Raw genomic sequence first — 19,118 nt, 5'->3', positions numbered from 1 at the left:
CGCTCAAATACAACGCTCTAAGTGCCCACCGAGCGCTCCCGGGAACAGCCGCCAAGTGCATCCTTAGGGACCCCCGCGGACGCAGGGCGGGAGGCTCAGGAGTGCGGCAGAGGCGAAAATGGGCTCTGACTCGGGGGATGTAGCGGATTGGGGTAATTTCGCCGCGCGGAAAGGTCAGAGAAGAACGCTTCTCTGGGGCTCCGGCGGTTTGAAACCCTAAACCCTGCGAGGGGGCTGCGGGTCTGACTCTCCGCGGCAGCCTCTCCGGCGGGGTCAAGTTCCCTTCCTTAGAAAAGAGGTACTGGGATAGATGCGCCAAGGTGAGCCCTTCAACGGCAGCACCTTGGGCGCTGCTCGGCTAAGAGTTTCAACCAGTGCGTCTCGAACTTGAACGTCGACGAGGATGATAAAAGCGAGAAAAGCTTTTGCTGATTTATTTTAAATCCGGCCGCCGGGCATTTCGGGTTCCCGGGACCCGCGCTGGCTATAAATGCGCTGTGCGGTGCACACTTGAAAACGAGAAATAAAACCCTGCACTGCACCTTCCTTATCGAGGAACTAAAGCAGGCAGCATGAGGCTCAGCTAAGGTGTCCCTCGAATCCCTTAGTCTGAAGGACTTTTTACAGAGCTTATAAAGTTCATTAACACCGCACGCGAAATGAAGAATTCCTTCCCACCCAAAGCGCTCATTTTAGCGGCAGTATAGAATTTCCCTTCCCCTGCCTCTCTAAGAAAGGAAAGGAGACATTACCGCATTCACTCCTGGAACAATACTAAAATTTAACTCTTGTCATAATACAAAATAAAAAATACAACGAAGCGACGTGTTGGGTGGATGCTGTAGGACAGATTTTTCCAAATTTGCTGCGTGGGGGAAATTCCAATAATGTCCCTAACAGGAATGAAGTGTACGTTTTCAGAGGGATTTTTAAAAGTAGTATTTGGTTAGTTGGAATAAAAATAACAATTTCATTGGGGAAAAAACAATGGCTCATTGACGTTTTTCTTCAGCGTTAGGCCAGTGTATAACTGTAAGTGGTCTCAGAAAATATCTAAATATCTTACATTTTTGCTGTTTTAAAACCCTCTCAAAAATAAAATATGCCTGTAGGTAGGGTTAGAGGCTCAACCATTCTCTTCAATCAACATTCCCCTCTGTGGGTAACATCTTTTTAAAATTACATTTCTAAAAGTGTATTTCTAGAAAAAAACCTTTCTATTTCAGTGACCACTTCAGTGAATTAAAACCAGGGCACGTATTTTGCTAGTGGTTCTGGAGCAAACTGGTGCGGTTGGTATAATGTCATAGGGATGGAGAACATTTTTATGAAGAGTAACATGTTAATATCCGTGCAGGTGAATAACCTGCCATACACACAATCCAGTTTTCGACATTACAATTTGATTAAACATTTCCCCCCTTCTGGAGTGGCTCTGAGATTATTATACTTTTGAAATCCAATTCCTTTGGGGACAGGAGTCTTTCCTTCTGCCGCTATATCCTTCCCTCATAGGAATGTTTCCATAGGATGCATGGTTGATGTGTGATCTGTTCACTCCAGCAGCATCATTGTGCAGCTCACAGGTAGCAAGCAGAAAGTTTTTAAGTTAATTTTTTTTTGTAATTTAGGATGCTTAGTAAACATTTTACCCTCGTAAAAATTTTGCATTGCCACTGCTGTAACAAAGGCAATAAACTAGGTTATAACAAGCTCTATTTTTTTTTTTTTCAGAGTCATGCAGAGTCGTTTAATAAAAGCAGAATGCACCTGTGGTAAACTACGCTGTAGAACCGAGGGTGTCATTATAGTTTCATTGGAATGTTTTATAGGGTTTGATATTTACAATATGAAGAGCAGCTTTTAAGTATTTGTGAATCAGCAAAAAAAAAAAAAAGCCTTAATTATTTGGCTAATTTATGTCATACGTTGTAGAGATGCATAGATAAAAAAATCATATGAATGTGCATATTTTATAAAAAAATAGAATTTGGAATCCAACATACCGTGAACATCTCTAGATGGGTTCATTCCGTGTACACATTCTGAAAGAACAGAAAGTGGGAAAATAAAAACAATTGGGTAAATGTACTGACAGCAAACACTAAATTCACTGAGAGTTGATACATTTCATTCTAATTGCAATAATTACAAGCATTAAAACTAAATTTCCACCCCCCCCTCTTTTTTTTTGTTGTTGTTGTTCGCTGATTGCCCCTCACTCTTTTTAGCACTGGGGAATTTTATAGCATATTGTCCAATTTGGGCACAAAAGTAGCTTGAAACAGTAAACCAGCAAGTAAAAAATGAACTGTTACATATGCACATAATTTCATGTGACTTCAACCAATGTTTTCCATTGATAGCTAGTAGTGAATCTTTCTCTCTCACAGAATCACCTTTTTAAACCTCGGTATGTGAGGCCAATGTGATTTATTTATGAACATTAGAAATACATTTGGAGGAAGTAGACGTGAATCAGAATTCAAGGTGAAATCAAGACCAAACCCTTACTTCATACCAAAACACTTGCAAATTGGTATTACAGCAGAGGTGAAATGCAAGAGGTAAAAATACGACTTTTCTTTAAAGCAATGAAGATAAACAATTTTGAATACCTCCTCTGAAAGAAACAAACTGATAAACATGATCATAATTTACTTCCAATGGGACAGGTTGGAAATATTTCCTCCTTGCTTGCTCTACTCTCCTTCCCTTTACTAATTTATCCTGATTTATCTTGCAGATTATTTATCCTGAAACCTCTCATTCTTGACATAACAGATGATAGCAATTTTTATTGAAAATATCTGTCATACGATCACATCCAAATATGTGTCACTACATTGCTGCTGTGTGTCCAGTTATAGGTAAACCCATTAAGCAAAGTCATCTGAAGCTTCTTTTCTTTGAACATCTACAGTAATGTTCTGCTTTTGACATTGCTGGAACAGCCTTGTATATTGAAAATGCTCGGCACTGAATGCTTAACACGGAGGAGACACCATTTTTCAGAGCCTTCGTATTTGAGCATTTGCAATGTCACAGACCGACTTTCAACCTTACTCCACAATATTAATGTAATATATCTTAAAAACACTTTAAAAGTAAGAAAGGAGGTAATTATTTCAGATTTCCAGACGCTGTTTAAATAGGCAGGAGAACGAGATTTACAGCTCCTTAGTCTTATGTATATGACTGATTATATGTAATGAAAGATTAAAGCAATTGAATAGGTATAGTTTCCAGGGAGCATCCTCAAAAAACAAATCACTGAGAGATTGTGGTTTGCATGTATATAAAATGACTCTGTAAAGAGTTTTTTTTTTTTATAAATAGAGCAGGGAAAAAATCATTTGCGCTTATGAATGATAAATTAAGAAATATCAAATGTACCCTGAAGTTTGTAAGTTTACTTTTAATAGGCATGGGGGAGGGGGCATCCACAACAGTAATACTGACCAGACAGCTGGATTTATACGGAAGAGACCCAGCAAACCCTACCACCCTGGAAATTCTCTCCTGAGACCCTGAGAAGCTCCCCCAGGTCAGAGGCTGGGGAATAGAAGAAGCAAAATAGAAAAACAAGTGTTCCAGTTACACAGCTAATATTTCCGGGATTCTGGGAGAAAACCCAAGATCTTTTTTTAACCTAAAAACAAAGGCAAGAGTGAGTGAATTTTGGAAAGTGTGCATGTCATCTGTTGGGAACCGTCCTTAGTTTGTCCTGTGTCAGTAGCCTTGAGGACACAGTGCTCATGCCATTTAGCCTTAAGCCCAGAGAGGGTGGGTCGTCTGCAGGGGAGGTAGCCCCTGTGGAGGTTGGCAGTCATTTGCCCAGAGGGTTGTGAAATGTGCTAGAACCTAAACCGCAAGAGAGGATAGGTCTTGGGGGTTCGTGGCAGCAAGAGCTCAATTTGGCCAACTTATCCACCAGCTCTCTCTCTCCGTCCCTCTCTCTCTCTCTCTCTCTCTCTCCCTCCCTCTCCTTGAAACTACTAAGTGCCAGGTAATGACCAAAATGCTTGTATATTCCTTGCTTCATTTAATCCTCGCCAGGATGCCATTACCAACCCCATTTTACAGACGGGGACCCTCACACTTGGAGAGTTTAGGAAACCTGACAAAGTCACTCCACTCTATGTACACACACACACACACACACACACACACACACACGACACGACACAGACGCATGTCCACCTATGGGTCTGGGCTATGTTTCTTTTTGATCACAACTACGTATTTTTATGGGTATCTTTTGGAGAGCTCTGAAAAGCTAAACTCTGAGCTCATCTTTCAATTTACCCTCTCCTGTCTCATTGTCTCCATTAGAAACTATCCCCGAAATTCTTTACATTGCAAATCTCGAATACTTAGGAGTCACAGCCCGAGATTATTTCTGGCCATCTGTAGACTTTGAGGAGCAGGTCAAGGTCCCTTTAGCTTTTCAATTCTTAATAAATGTTAAATGGCTTTCTAGCCCTCCGGCCTCCACTCATTCAAAATGGCATTTTGAGGACTTTCCCAGGTATGAAGTATTTGATTTCCTCCCTGCAGGGTATCTGTAAAGCTTTCTATGTGCCAGGCAGGGTGCTGGGCTGGTTGATAACAAAGGACAAATAGAGGAGAGCGACAGAGCCTCATGGCTGTTGCTGAGTGTCATGGAGTGTCATGGCTCCAGGAAGATGGCGGGAGGAGACACAGGAAAAAGAGGGGGCATACCACCTGGCGGGGGTGGTACTTGGGTTGGCTCTTGGAGGTTGGGTAGATTTTTACCAGATGGTTGGCAGGGCTGGAGGAAGGTTTCAGGAAGGTGGGAGGGGACAGGGGAGAAGGCGCTCCTGGCAGAAGGATCAGCATGAGAAAGATGTGAATTTCTGAAACAGACCCGCACGTCACTTCTGGTGTCATTGGAGAGTAGGTTTGGGATGAGGGCGCTCACAGAGGACACAATGCTGGCAGACATGAACACAGGTCGTAGGCGGCTTATAAACCTGCAGAAATTTGCATTTCAACCTGAGGCCACTGGGTTCTATCAGAGCCTTGAAGTCTGGGGAACATCGTGATTAACACTTGTTTGAGGGAAGTAAATCTGTCAGAGGTGGATGGGTGAGTAGGAGGGGGTAGAGATGAGGAACGGAGGGAGCTACTGCAGTTGTGGGACAAGGAATTGTGAACATCTGCATTAAGGTGGGGACAATGGAGATGGAAGAGATGGCCGCAGAGGGGAGGAGAGGAGTCTCTCCTGCTTCCGGCCCAGGTGCCATTACTAGCGGGAGGGAAGACCAGAAGAGGAAGGGTTTGGAGGTCGACCCGAGGATCTGGCTTTGGATGTACAGAACAGAGCTGTAGGTGCTGGTGGAGAAAACAGCAGTTGAGGGCAGAGGTCTAGGGTACAAGTAACGAGTGCAGAGTCGTCACACATCTGTGGTGGTTTCACATCTTGCCGAGACAGTGTCCGGAGAGAGAAGGGAGCGCTGACAGAATCTGAGATTGTCAACATCTAAGGGGTTGATGAGAAAAAGATGGACCTGGACCGACCAAGGGGACTGAGCCAGGTAGAGAAAGAGGAGAATAGGGTGTTTGAAACAAAAGAAGATGGGAGTTTTGAGAGGAAAGGCAGGAGTCTCAAAGGCCAAGGTCAAGGAGGGGCCAATGAGGATGAGGACTGAAACGATGACATTGGATTTGTCCCTAGAGGATCCGTGGTAACTTTTGCTAGAAGACATTCAGTGGAGCAGAGGATGGGGCAGTGAGTGCATGGAGGGAGGGGGGAGGTAGGTGCCTGTTGGAGGAGGGAGGGGAAAAGGGGGGTGGCAGGGAAAGGGAAAGCCCAAAGTTGAGATGTGTGCGTGCACGCGGGTGTGTTGAAGACATGAGAGAAAATTAACATCTATCGTGTGCATTTTACTGACGATCAGACTCATCAGCTCCCGCACCAACCCAGCTCTTCTCGCTCTTTTCACCCTCCGGTCTCCAGAGTGGGATCCATGGATTTGCCTTTGACCTCATCCAGTCTGCTGCCAAGTCCTCTTTTTGGTTTCTTCGTTGTAATTTACCCTCCTTTTTCTATCCCTATTGCCATCATTCCGGTTCAAGTTCTCATGACTTCTCACCAGATCTCCTGCAAAGGTCTCCCACAAAGGGGCTTCTTTCATTTCATGTAGTACTTCCAGATTAATCTCCCATACCACTGCTCTGCAGACCTGGGCACAGAACACATGCCCTACGCAGCCCAGCTTCAGAGCGAGCTCTTCTGCGCTCTCCTGCAGGATTAAGGACTACCCTTCATTCCCATCTTGGAGTGGTCTCAGATCCCTGTGCCTCGGGTGAAATTTTCATTCAAGGGCCAAATATACTCTTCCTCATGGTCTCCGTGTCCTCTGGGTGACCCTTGGACTATATTTTACATTATGTTATAGCTATTTGAGTGTATCGAGGGTGGGGTGCGTAAGAGCCAAGTAATGGGACCAACTCTTCCCTGGCTTCTGGTTTCTATGTGGAGTGACATTCTTCGTTGTAAAACTCTTGGCCTCTTGCCCCAACCTCATTCATCCTCCACCATAAAAGACTGAATTGCTTGGTTAGTAGCTCTGGGAATAGAAACCAAGCACAGGAGGCAGAACCCTAAAACGGACCCTCAAGACTTCCCACCCGAATCTGGAGGACAGCGAATATGAGGAAATGTCATGCTCTGGCCATGTGACGTGGCAAAGCGAATTTTTCTGATGTGACTGATGTGACCAATCCGTTGGCTTCGAGTCAACCAAAAGGGCAATTATTCTGGAGGCCTGATCTAATCACATGAGATCTTTGAAAGCAGAGTTTTCTCAGGCTGGGGCGGAAAAGAGGTAGAGAGAGGGATCCGATGTGCCTGCGTCGTCGGCTGGATGATGGAGGGAGCCATGTGCAGGAACGGAGAGCAGTCTCTGTAGGTGACCCCTGGCTGAAGGCCAGCATGGAAGCAGGACCCCATCTCGCAGTCCTTAAGGAACCGCATTCTGCCAGCAACCTGCAGAAGCTTCTAAGAATATTTTCCCCTAAAGCCTCCAGATGAGAGTCGGCCGGTCCAACACTGGTTGGTTTTTGGCCTCGTGAGTCCCTAAGCTGGGAACGTGGTTGAGCCCAACTGGACTTCTGACCTACAGAACTCTGAGCTAATAAGTAGGTGTGGTAATTTGGTAGTGTGGCAGCAATAGAAAATTAGTACTCTGAGCGTGCTTTTCCCTTCCCCTTTGTTTGGGATAACACTGCCTGTGTGCTAATGAGTAAGTGTCTATTTATGGGGTTCAATGGCAAGAAGCCATGTCCTGAGCTATATTCTCTCACAGTCCTTGGTGATAGAGCTGATATTTTTTTCCTTTTTAAAAATTAATTAATTACTTAATTTATTTATTTTTAATTTTATTATTTTTTTAAATGATTTCTTTTTTTAAAAATTTTTTAACGTTTTATTTAGTTTTGAGACAGAGAGAGACAGAGCATGAACGGGGGAGGGGCAGAGAGAGAGGGAGACACAGAATCAGAAGCAGGCTCCAGGCTCTGAGCCATCAGCCCAGAGCCCGACGCGGGGCTCGAACTCACAGACCGCGAGATCGTGACCTGAGCCGAAGTCGGACGCTCAACCGACTGAGCCACCCAGGCGCCCCTTTAATTTTATTTTTTTTAATTTACATCCAAATTAGCATATAGTGCAACAATGATTTCAGGAGTAGATTCCTTCGTGCCCCTCCCCCATTTAGCCCATCCCCCCTCGCACATCCCCCTCCAGTAACCCTCTGTTTGTTCTCCATATTTAGGAGTCTCTTATGTAAAGCTGATATCTTAATCCCTGTCTGCTTGGCTACTTTGCCTCACAGTTGGTTCTGGATCACTGGGGAGCAAGGATATCTTTCATTGGGCCCCCTTAATGTCACCTGTGTAATTGTCTTATTGTCTCCTGATTCGCCCTCACCGCCACGTAAACACATCGCCTCTAGGTTTTGAACACCTTGCTGGTGAGGCTGTCCTCCTCCTTTGTGAATCCCTAGACAGTACTGCAGAAACTGAATATGTTTCTGAAGCCCCTGGGGATCTGGTTAAGTGCAGATTCTGATTCAACAGGTTTGGGGGGCGCCTGAGATCCTGCATTTCCAACAAGTTCTCAGTGCTGCTGCCTTTTCAAGGACCACACTCAGGGAAGGCGAGAGCACCTGCTCAGTATCCAGAGAGCTGTGCCCAGCACACGCTAGACTGCAGTGTCTGAAAGGTTTTCTCAAACAACATTGCCAAATGCAAATTGACATCAGAGCTATTTCTGATTGGGTTTTTTAAACTACTGTGATGGACTGAATGTTTGTGCCCCGCCCACCCCACCGCCCCACCAAATTCATATGATGAAGCCCTAACCCCCAGTGTGATGCTATTAAGAGGCACAGCCTGTGGGTGGCAGTTAGGTTTAAATGAAGTCATGTGGGCGGGGTTTTCATCACGGGATTAGCGCTCTTCGGAGAAGGGATCAGAGAGCTTTCTCTCTACTTCTCTCTCTCCCCCTGCCATGTGAGCACACAGTGAGAAGTCAGCCATCTGCAAGCCAGGGGACAGCTCTCACCAGAACATGGCCATGACAGGCACCCCGATCTTGGACTTCCAGCCCCAGAAGCGTGAGAAGTAAATTTCCATTGTTGAAGCCACTCAGTCTATGATTTTGTGATGGCAGCTCACTACGGCAACAGAAGTTACCTTTTATCAGTGCACCCTCTAGCACACCGTACACCAAGTGCTTTACACGTACTCTTCCCCTTAACCCTCTGGTAACAAGCGGTTCGTATTTCTTCCCTTCACTTTACCGCTGCAGAAACTGAGATTTAGTAATTCGCCCACTTTCTACCCAAGCAGTTTGCCTCGGGAGCGCCCAGCTGGAACCAGCCAGCTCAACTACACTGCGAGATGGTTCACATCATTATACTGTCCCCCGTCAAAATTTCTTTCCTAGACCCTGACGAGGTTCATTTAAACTACGTGGGCATTCTTTCTCATTCTGGAACAACACCGCCCAACGGAAATGTAATGTGAGCCATAGACACGATTTAAAACTTTCTAGTGGCCGCATTAAACGAGCAAAGAGAAATGGGTGAAAGTGCTTTGATGATAGATTTTATTTCACTCACTGTATCTCAGACATTTTCATTTCAACAGGTCATCAATATAAAAAGTATTGATAGAGTTTACATTCTTTTTTTTTTTTTGCAGCCAGTCCTTCAAAGTCCTGTGTGTATAGCAAGTCTCAATTCACCGTAGTCACCTTTCAAGTCCTTAAGGGTCACCTGTGGCTAGTGGTTACTGTTTTGGACAGTGCGCCTCCAGAGTGACCGCTCAAGACACAACTCGGTCTGCACAGCAATGTTGCTACTATTCTGCCGGCGCTCTAGCAGGCCCTGTTTTTAACCTTGCCGTCAGGGAAGGCCCTTAAGTGACGCATCTTTCCTGACTCGTGTTCTCCCTCTGAGCTTTCCTGAAGCAAAGTTCAGAATTTTTATTACAGTATCACCCGATAGACTAACAGGCAGAAAGATACACACACACGCACACGCGAGCACGCACACCCATACAGAGCCAGCAACTGAAATGCAAAAGCCTACCAACCGCTGTCAATGCCTTGAGGCACGTCTTCACAGCCACGGACGAGCCACAAGCCAACCTCATGCAGTTTTCGTTTCCACGTAATGTTTAGCAGCCACTGATGGCTCAGCCTATACAACAGCGCTGGGGTTCCTAAGAGCTCTGAAAGGATATTACCAAAGCATCCCTTGTTTCCCTCTTTTACAAGATTCATTTTCTATGAATTTCATGTAAGCAATGGGGATTAGAAAAAGAAGTTCTATTTTTCAGGGCTCGATTTCAAGACCGTGAGATCATGACCAGAGCTGAAATCAAGAGTTGGACGCTTAACCGACTAAGCCACCCAGGTGCCCTAAGAAGTTCTGTTTTTAATAGGTTGTGAATTTAAAATAGAATTGTAAAGTAGCTAAATGATACTCATTCTCAAATAGCAATTCTTACAAACAGGTTTATTTTGAAATATAGCATGTTTTCCTCCCAAATCACTCAAGATGTCAATTTGGTAACAATCTTCTGGTTAAAATACAGTAAGAGTTCAAATCGGTGAGGCAGCTCCTGGTCCAAGTTAGGGAGTGGATCCGCCTCTCTCCCAGTGCTCAGAAAAAATAACAAAGGGGAAGATATGGGACCAGGTCTATTACCGAAACGACTGGCCCTACCTCACTGTTTTGATTCCTCAGAGGCTGCTGGGAATCTCTGAAGGTCCCAGGTATCTCTTTAGGGCAAACGTACCTGGTTTCCACCCCTCACTCTGGTGGGGTGAGTGCACAGGTCAAGAGGCTGATGGGTGGAGACTAGAGAGGATGTGGATTTTCTCCACGGTTTCTTTGGCTCCATTAGCCGTGGACAGAAGGTGGTTTCCTGGGACAGGCTGAGAAACCACTCTGGGTGCATGAAGCTGGTCTCCTCTTTGAATGACATCCCTTATCCCAGCGCTATGGGAAAGTACCCAAGTATCAAGAAGCACCTCAAAAATCTACTGAACAGGGAAGCGAATTTATGTGCTTTCCCATGATTCTGAGTCCCCCAAGTGTGGACGGTTACAGGAGTAAACTTTTCTGGTGGATGACAGGAGTCTATAAAAACAGCTTATAACTTCTACGTCTGCTTTACTTTAGGTTAAATTTTAGTCCATGCACCAAAAACCATCCCGCCATGATGAGCTAGAAACAAAACACAATTTTTCTAAGTTGGGTAAAAAAAGAAACGAATGAATGTAGGAATGAACGCACAGAAGCCTTTTTCCTTGTTTCCCACATCATTTCGCGATGAACTCTCCTCCCAGAGCGGAACAGTTTATTTTATTCTTTGTGTTTATAATTTACCTTTCCTCTCTCACTTGGGGAATTATGAAATAGGAAGGTATGTTTTTCTTCCCCCTCCCCGTGCAACATTTACGTCTAAAAATAAGTAGATGAGTCGATTTAACCCGTTCTTGAACTGTTAGACATAGGAAACAGGGTTGGGGGTGAACTGTAGGTCAGTTTGATAAAATGACCCCTTTTGAGCTGGTAGAGAGCAGTGGGCGGGCCCACATGATGTTAAATGTGGACCATGGTGGGTAAAGGGGCGGGCAAGGATGATGGCTGGGTAACTGTTCACTCCCTCCCAACAGCAGAAGTTTTGACGTTGTTGATGGCATGATTGAATGAATGACCGGGTTGTTCGTGCAACCAACAACTCCTCCCCCCCCCCCCCCCATATGGTTGATGCAGGAGGACCCAACTCATCTCTCACTGGTAGAGGCACACCGAGAAGGAAGGGGGCTTCAGCCTCCTCCTGCTACTAGCCACTTAGACACTTACATGGACCCAGCTTCAGTTTTCTCTCCTACAAAATGAGAGACGTGGACAAGGGGGCTTTTCAGCACCATCAACACTTACATATAAATGCCACCTGGAATTGTGAGAAATTGACCTGATCTGGTGCTGACCTAGGTCAGCACATGGCTGGAGTGAACTCGGGTTTTGAGTGGGGAGGGGAAAAGAAAGAAAAAGGGGAACCCAGAATCAACTTCGCAGTGTTTTCTTATCTGTGGTTCCACAGAGACTGCAGAGAAATTGGCTCACAATTGTAGCAGAAATTATTAGAGAGGGACCGCAGCAGAAATTATTGGAGAGGGACCGCAGAAGTTTGAGATGAATTTGGATTGTCTGATCTGCCACCTGTCCTGGACATGGGAATCTGCTCAAGAATCAGAGTCAGCAGTGTAGTTCTCTGCAAGGAATTGCTGAGAAATCTACATCGATCAATTAAATAATAAATTGCCAAATGTTGGTCTTAGAGTGTGCTCCAGGCACTCAGATAAGAAGGCAAATCCTCGCATATTAACCCTGCTATCTGCAGATTTGGAAAACAGAATTATATATGAAACAGCGGGCTAACATTATCATTACTCTGCTTTGTTGTGGGGTCATGGAATTATCACACTCCACCAAAGCTTTAAAATACCACACAGTAGCATGAAATAAAAAATAGCTAAAAAAAAGCAGCCATAGAAGTGATTATTCTATTCTCTAATTACATAATTACATTTTCTGTTTTATACAAATCCTAAGATCTGCATTGTAATAGTTACATATTTTCAGATTACATTAAGATTATACGATTATGTTCTAGTAATAATCACATTTTTATGAAGAGTATACCATACACATGATGAAAGGGAATATTAAAAGCTTTTGTGGAGACTTCCTATGAAACATCATTGTTTATTTCTTAACCAAAAAGTGTTAGTTAGGTAAGATTTAAACTTTTTGATGTGACTGCTTTGTGCTTGCTTAGAAAAATGTCATCATAAATCTATGTTTCAAAAAAGCACATTTTTCTACTTTTTTTTTTTTTTTTTGCAATGAATAAATGGTACTAATTCTGTACAGGTCATCTGTTCTTGAAAGGTAGGAAGGAAGGGCAAAAATAATTTTTAACAAAATTAAACAAAAATATCTGAAACATAAACGTCTGTTAGCTAGTTTCCAATTTATACTTGTATGTACAACGAAAGCAATATAAAGAGATCATCCAAAAATTGTTAAAAATGATTAAGCATACAAACAACACTCTAAGGCTTTTTAGCACACATTTTTGCAGAGAAGGTAGTTCTTTAAAAATGGTAATAACAAAGGAACAGAGGATTACTCCGCCGTGAAGGCAAATGAGTCCCCAAATGAAGTCAAGTTTATTTCCAGTTAAACTGACCAATGAATGCACCGCTCTTTAGTGACCATAAAGCACCTCCATTTTTTTCTTGCTTCTCTAGGTCCCTTCATTCAAATGCATATGAAGCCATTCCTCCCGGAGGACAATTTCGAAAGCATTATTGGTTAATACAGCATTCTAGGGTAAGTTTTGAAAAAGGGCATGCAGAAAGTATTTCTATAAATGTGGGCCTAAAGAATTTTTAAGAAGCATTTAATTAGAAGATGTTCTGTACGTGTCAAGGTCTCCATTCAGGGGGCATCTTCGTGGTGAGAGAAACCTATGCCGGATCTAGTGGATTTCCTTACCACTTCTAAAGTAGAAACTGTTTAGCCCAGAACGCTTTCAGTGGACACACTATATAATGAAACGCACTTCTATCGGGAGGAAAGAAGCTTTTCCCAAACATGTCAGTAGGGACTCCGCTGTTTGTCTACGCAAACCACGTTGAGTGGTCAGAGTCTGGAGCCGGGTCTGGAGTGAGCTGAATGAAGGACAGATACTGTCCAGGAACTGCCTGGTGGGCCCCGTCTAAGAGACACGGGCAGACCCCTTTTCCCGAGTCCCACCGTTCTGGAGATCATTATTTAACATGAACCTGAAGTGCGAGATGTAGATTTCTTCCCCCTCACTAACCAAGCCCACGAGAGATTTCATTTCTCGTCTTTTTGCCTCAGGCACGTGGAGGCTGGCAATTTTCATCTCTTTCCTGAAATGATTTCCACATCCTCCCCCCTTCCCAATTAGACTGGAAATTTATTAAGACCTCTGGTTAACCCCTTGAATGCTAGGAATGAGAAGGAAATAAAGTTACATGGCAACTTAGTTTTCACTTTTGTGTATGTTTCCTTCTTTCTTCCTTTTTCTTTTTCTTCTGATCACAATAAAGGAAGGTTTGATTAATCATACTCTCCCCGAAAGGCATTTCTTTAACGAGAACATGACACTGCCTTAAAGGTAAAGCAGCGGAAGAAAAAATTTCCTTAATGAGAATGTTATTCTGTCACTAGTCATCTTTATATTTAAAAGTGTTCTGGAATTCTTGGGGCGCCCGGGTGGTACAGTTGGTTAAGTGTCCGACTTCAGCTTAGGTCATGATCTCACGGTTCGTGAGTTTGAGCCCCGCGTCGGGCTCTGGGCTGACAGCTCGGAGCCTGGAGCCTGCTTTGGATTCTGTGTCTCCCTCTCTCTCTGCCTCTCTCCCACTCATGCTGTTTCTGTCTCTCAAAAATAAATAAATGTTTAAAAAAATTTAAAAAATAAAAGTTCTGGAATTCTTACAAGTAAAATGAGTAAAATTAGAGACAAAGGCAGATACAACCTAGGACGTTATACTAAAGCAGCAAATGCATGGTGGAGAATGACTACCACACACGTGGAATGTTCTCTTGGCTTTTACTAAGCTCGAAGTATCTGGAACTAAAAAGGAAAAGTGGATTGAGTATCTAGAAACTGCTAGATCACCTGAAGCTTATCGAGTGGGTCTGCGATCCCACCCCTGACCCTCCAGTTAAAAAAAAACAAAAAACTTCTATTAAAAAATCTCTTCTCATTGGTCTTTAAGATTTTGGCACGTTGAATTCCAAAGTACATATACCCCAAATAACTCCTCAGCAGCTACCTGTGAACAAGAATCTGTCAGCTGGAAGTCTGTGTGTGTTGCTTTGAACAGAAGGAAGAAAGACACGTGTGACTCGCGTTATAAGTTAGCATTCCTGAAAAAAGCCAAGTTCCCCTCTGAGACAAAAGTTCGGATCTTTAAAAATAAATGTGAGCCTTTTCTATTTTTTGGAAAGACGCAACTAACATACAAGCATAGATCCGATTGACTTAGTAGGTCAAGGAAAGAATTTAGCATGTCGGGAGCCGACTGGATAGCGTGCCGCTCACGAACGCGTTGGATTTGGGCTATGCTAGGTTTTAACACGTTTGGGGATCCGTGGACCTGAAGTCGAGAGGCTAGGTGGTTTGACCTCTGGAGACCCATCAAATGATCCTAGTCTATGTGAACAGAGACAGCCATGGAATTGACTCATCAAAAGTGAAAGCCTTAGTGACGCCAATACGGTTATTATATATATATATATATATATATATATATATATATATATATTTATGGCAAATGTTAGTGGGCAAATAATAAAAGTCTCTAACAACGCGTGAGCCACTTCTGAGTTATAGGCCTTGTGGTAAGGGCTTCCCCGACATGGTCACATTTAATCCTCTTAATAATCCTATTACGTTTGGGACTATTATCCTCTTAGGCTTAAAGGGTTAAGCAGTGTGGCCTCTTAGCGATGGAGTACAGAAAGTAAGAATTTGACCAGGTGCGTAGGAAATCAGTCTTTGAATTGTGTGCTGTGTTGTGGAAACAACGTGGTTCTTCGTACTTCTCATGTAAGAAGTTTCATAGACAATGACTTTCCGAAAGGACAGCCTTTGCTTCTGACAGTCAGCCCTTGCCCAGTTCAAAGGGCATTTGCAAACAGGCCCACTCGAGATGCCTGGTGCAAGGAAATGAGCTGCTTTAGAAACACTGAACCCAGATAGGTGGATAAATATTTCAACGACTTTTCCAGAATGTACTTAAGGAGCAGAGCCCATCTCAATTTGGGTTTGAGCCCATGGCCTTATAGTTTAAATATAAAATGCATTAAAGCCCTTTATTTAGAGAGCCATATGCCATTTTTAGGGAGCAGCCCCAGTTATCCTTCTGACTTTATTGGGAGTACAGTGCAAACAGGTGTCTCCATATTGTCATTAGTATTCATTATTTATTAGGACTTGATGGTGTATTCAGAGCCCGGAGGGTCATGAGTTGCCTAGGGTGGAAGGCTTCACTCTAAGGACTGTGCCTCCTTATTATACAGATTTGGGGGACTTTCTACAGAGCGAGAAACCCACAACAAGAGAATCCAACTTGGTACTCATCTGTGGGTTCAGAACTCAGGGGAGTACATCTTATTTTCTGATTTGGGAAAAAGCAGGTCACTGTCATGTAAAAAGTTTCTGAAAAGTGACTTCTAAACCATATATTGTGGCCCACGAATTAGTTGTGAACTAAAAATAATAATAATGATTCTTGTTACAAATAAAAAGAAAAGAGAGGAAAGGGAAAAAAAATAGAAGAGAATAAATGGAAAATAGAGAGCTTTGCAAATAGTGAGAAAAAGCATTGCTTCCTAAAGCCCCTCTTTTGACCGCTAGACCCATTTCCTGAGTCGTGCATACAATTTTCTTCTTACTGTTGCTCGCCATTCAAAAAAAATTTGAAAGCCTCTGGCCTGAAATGTCTTTTTTTATCTTAGTACTCATTTTGTTAGGTGACCCAGTGTGTGACTCTCTGTGACTCTCAGCAGGGCTCCTTCCCGTGCCTCAGTTTCCTCACTGGCCTTGGCGTCCTGCCATTTTCAAAGTTCTCAAGAAGACCAAGTGAAATCATAACAGCTGATGTACCTTGCAAAGCCAAGCACGGTCATCAAAGGCAAAAGGATTATTACAAAACAAACCAGGGGAAAATGTTTTGAAGGCCACCCCTTCGTAGACTAGCATCCAATCATTTCAAGAGGTGAAAACAGCCTTAGCAAACACCCTGTATACTCCATTCATGATGGAATGGAAAAATGAGTGATTTCTCCAAGGTCTTGAAATAGTGGTGGATCTGGGACCCCCTGACCTGTTAATTAGAATCTTTCCCCAAAACTTGCTGCCATTTCAACAGCCATGTTGTTACTTCTTGATTTAAAAGAAAAAAAAAAAAAAGGAGGGTCTTGTGAAATTTTATTTACAGAAAATTTACAACTCACGAAAAGTTAAATTGATTTCTTCCTTTTCAAAGTGGTTTCCTGATTGCAATCACATAAATTAAACTTCAGCCCTGAAGACGTTGTGGGGACACAGTAATAAATCTTCCACGAAGAGATACGGGGAATCCTTTGAAAGTCTCAAGAATAATGCAGTAAAATGTAAGCAGTAAATACTACTGATCTTCTGCCGGAGACGTCGATTGGGAAAGGCTTTTTAATTTTTTTGTGTAATGTTTATTTATTTTTGAGAGAGAGAGAGAGAGAGAGCACAAGTGGGGGAGAGGCAGAGAGAGAGGGAGACAGAATCCGAAGCAGGCTCCAGGCTCCAAGCTGTCAGCATAGAGCCTATCAGGGCAGGGGGGCTCGAACTCACAGACCGTGAGATCATGACCTGAGCCAAAGTCAGACGCTTAACCCACTGAGCCACCCTGGCGCCCCAATCGGGAAAGGATTTCTATACTCTGTTGGAAAGGTAGAAGGAAGAATGTCTCTTCCCTCTCTTTAATAGTCTAACCTGAAAGTCAAGGGGGAACCAAAAAATGTCACCAAAGTGTCATCTTTGCTTCTCCAGGGGGAAAAGTGGGCTGGAACATAGACTTCGCTGATAGGGCGAGGCCGTTGCTCAACGCTATGTTGTAACACTATTTTAACTGTCACCGAGGGCTGGGATGGCAAATGTTGCATCAACTTCTCTGCAAGGTGTTTCCTGGGCTTTGCAGACAGGATGGTTCTGGGGAGGTGCAATCTCTATTCTTGTGGAGGCCAGATAAAGCCTTACGCTCAGGGCCACTATCTTTGAGCGCCAAAGCTGTAGATAACAGGGTTTCACACCCAATGCCCAAGCGCTGCTTTCCTAATTGGTAGGTCTTTCTTGCTAAAGTCTTTTGTGTGTGTTTTATCAGAGACATTTTATCATCTTTCTCCAAACGTCCTTTGTCAAGGTAGGCCTTTGAACTTCTTTTGCATATACATTGAATGTGACCAATGATTCAGGGCATGTAAAAAGCTTATCTATAATTCTAAACAAAGAGGAACAGAGTCATTGATCTTTCTGCCGTGATAGATCTTCTTGGGGCTTGCGTGTGTGTGTGTGTGTGTGTGTGTGTGTGTGTGCATGCCCGCGTATGTGCACACACATGCACGCATGTGGGTTGGGGGACACACATATATAACAAGAACTATAATCGTGTTATTTATGTTTAAGGCGTTCTGCAACAGATTATCCCATGCAAATACTTTGTGCTTTTTGTTCTCACACAAATTAGACCCCCACATGCTAAGGGGCAGCTTGTCTTAGATTGGAGAAAGTGCCCACGGAGGGCGGGCCTGACATCACACCCAGCCAGCTCTGTGTTCCCTTCCTGGCGCAGCTCGTGGGCAGAAGACAGCCAGAGTCCCCGTCAGACCCTTGCTTTGCTCTCGTTCAGTATGGGGCTTTCTGGAACTGAGCACTAACCCTTGCAGGACGAATTAATGCTTGCTCATATTATTTATATCCCCTCTCTGTGGAAAACAGATGGAATCCATTTGGATCACATCAGATAGGTTTATAAGTTCACCCCTCCCCTTTTCATTTTTTGCACGTCTCATGTCAAGGTCCAGCCCGCAACTGTGAAGATCAGACTAGAAAGGAGGAGAGACCAGGACAGATGCGGGAGGTGGCGTCCCTCCCTCTTGGCACGGAGGCAGCTTCCTAATGCCACTCACGTGCTGTGGCACGCCCGTCCTTACAGGGACCGCATCAAATCTCTTAAAAAGAAAAACAGAAGAAAAAATAGGTGATGTTCTGTTTGACGTCCTGCACGTCTCCAGAAGGAGGTGTGAGCTCTGCCGCCGGGTCAGGAGGGTTCCCCCCTGGGTGGGGTCCCGGGGTCCTCTGGCTCCAGCCTGGCCATCCTCCAGGAGAGGAGACGAGTTGGCTCCATAGCGGGAAAGTATAAAAGAGCAGCTAAGGACCGGCAAGATTCAAACTTGATCTTTAGGACGGTGGGTCTTCTCCCCAGGATTCTACTGGCTCACACGACACCTTTCTCTTTTTCTTCACCCTTCCCTTCCTCTTTGCTTGAACCTTTGACCCACCGGGCTGTGAATGGGCGATCATGCGGGGTTCTGTGGTTGCCAGGAATACCCACAGGCCAGCGCGGACGCTGAAACAGGGCGACAGCTTCAGTTTTGAACAAATCAAGACTTCCGTCACCCGGCCCCACGATCGACTTCCACAAACCGGCTCCGGTGCCAGCCTCACGCATGGCCTGGCCCTCTCTTCCCCACGGGCGCTTGGATTTCCCGCTCACTCTCTGCCTGCCATCCTGGGAAACCAGCGCTGGTATCTGTGGGCCTGAGTCATGGCTTGTGGCTCCCCGATGTCTGGCTGTGCTCTCTTGCTTTCGCCCCACTGGCTGGAGGGCTCAAAGCTCTCCCCGGTCTCATTTTTCTCCTTTTTTGTAATTTCCTGATCGAATCATCAATGGCGGAGATCATTTTCAAAACTTTTTTTTTTCTTTTTTCTTT

The 19,118-nt window shown here is 44.2% G+C and overlaps 1 protein-coding gene across 5 annotated transcripts in view; it reads right to left on the bottom strand.

Annotated features, from left to right (window-relative positions):
* RUNX1 (RUNX family transcription factor 1) overlaps positions 1-19,118 on the bottom strand; it is a 255,533-nt gene that overhangs the window by 99,903 nt on the left and 136,512 nt on the right. For 3 of the 5 annotated variants that reach the window (XM_078452808.2, XM_060640455.3, XM_060640454.3), the window contains exon 3: positions 2,007-2,045. The exons of the other annotated variants lie outside the window; for them this stretch is intronic. In XM_078452808.2, the coding sequence (XP_078308934.1) occupies positions 2,007-2,045 (39 nt within the window). The remainder of the gene's footprint in view (positions 1-2,006; positions 2,046-19,118) is intronic. 5 annotated transcript variants of the gene reach the window in all.

This window comes from Panthera onca, chromosome C2 (genome assembly GCF_046562875.1).
Source record: "Panthera onca isolate mPanOnc1 chromosome C2, mPanOnc1 haplotype 2, whole genome shotgun sequence".
Taxonomy (NCBI): Eukaryota; Metazoa; Chordata; class Mammalia; order Carnivora; family Felidae; genus Panthera; species Panthera onca.
This window is presented reverse-complemented; position numbering and strand designations above follow the sequence as displayed.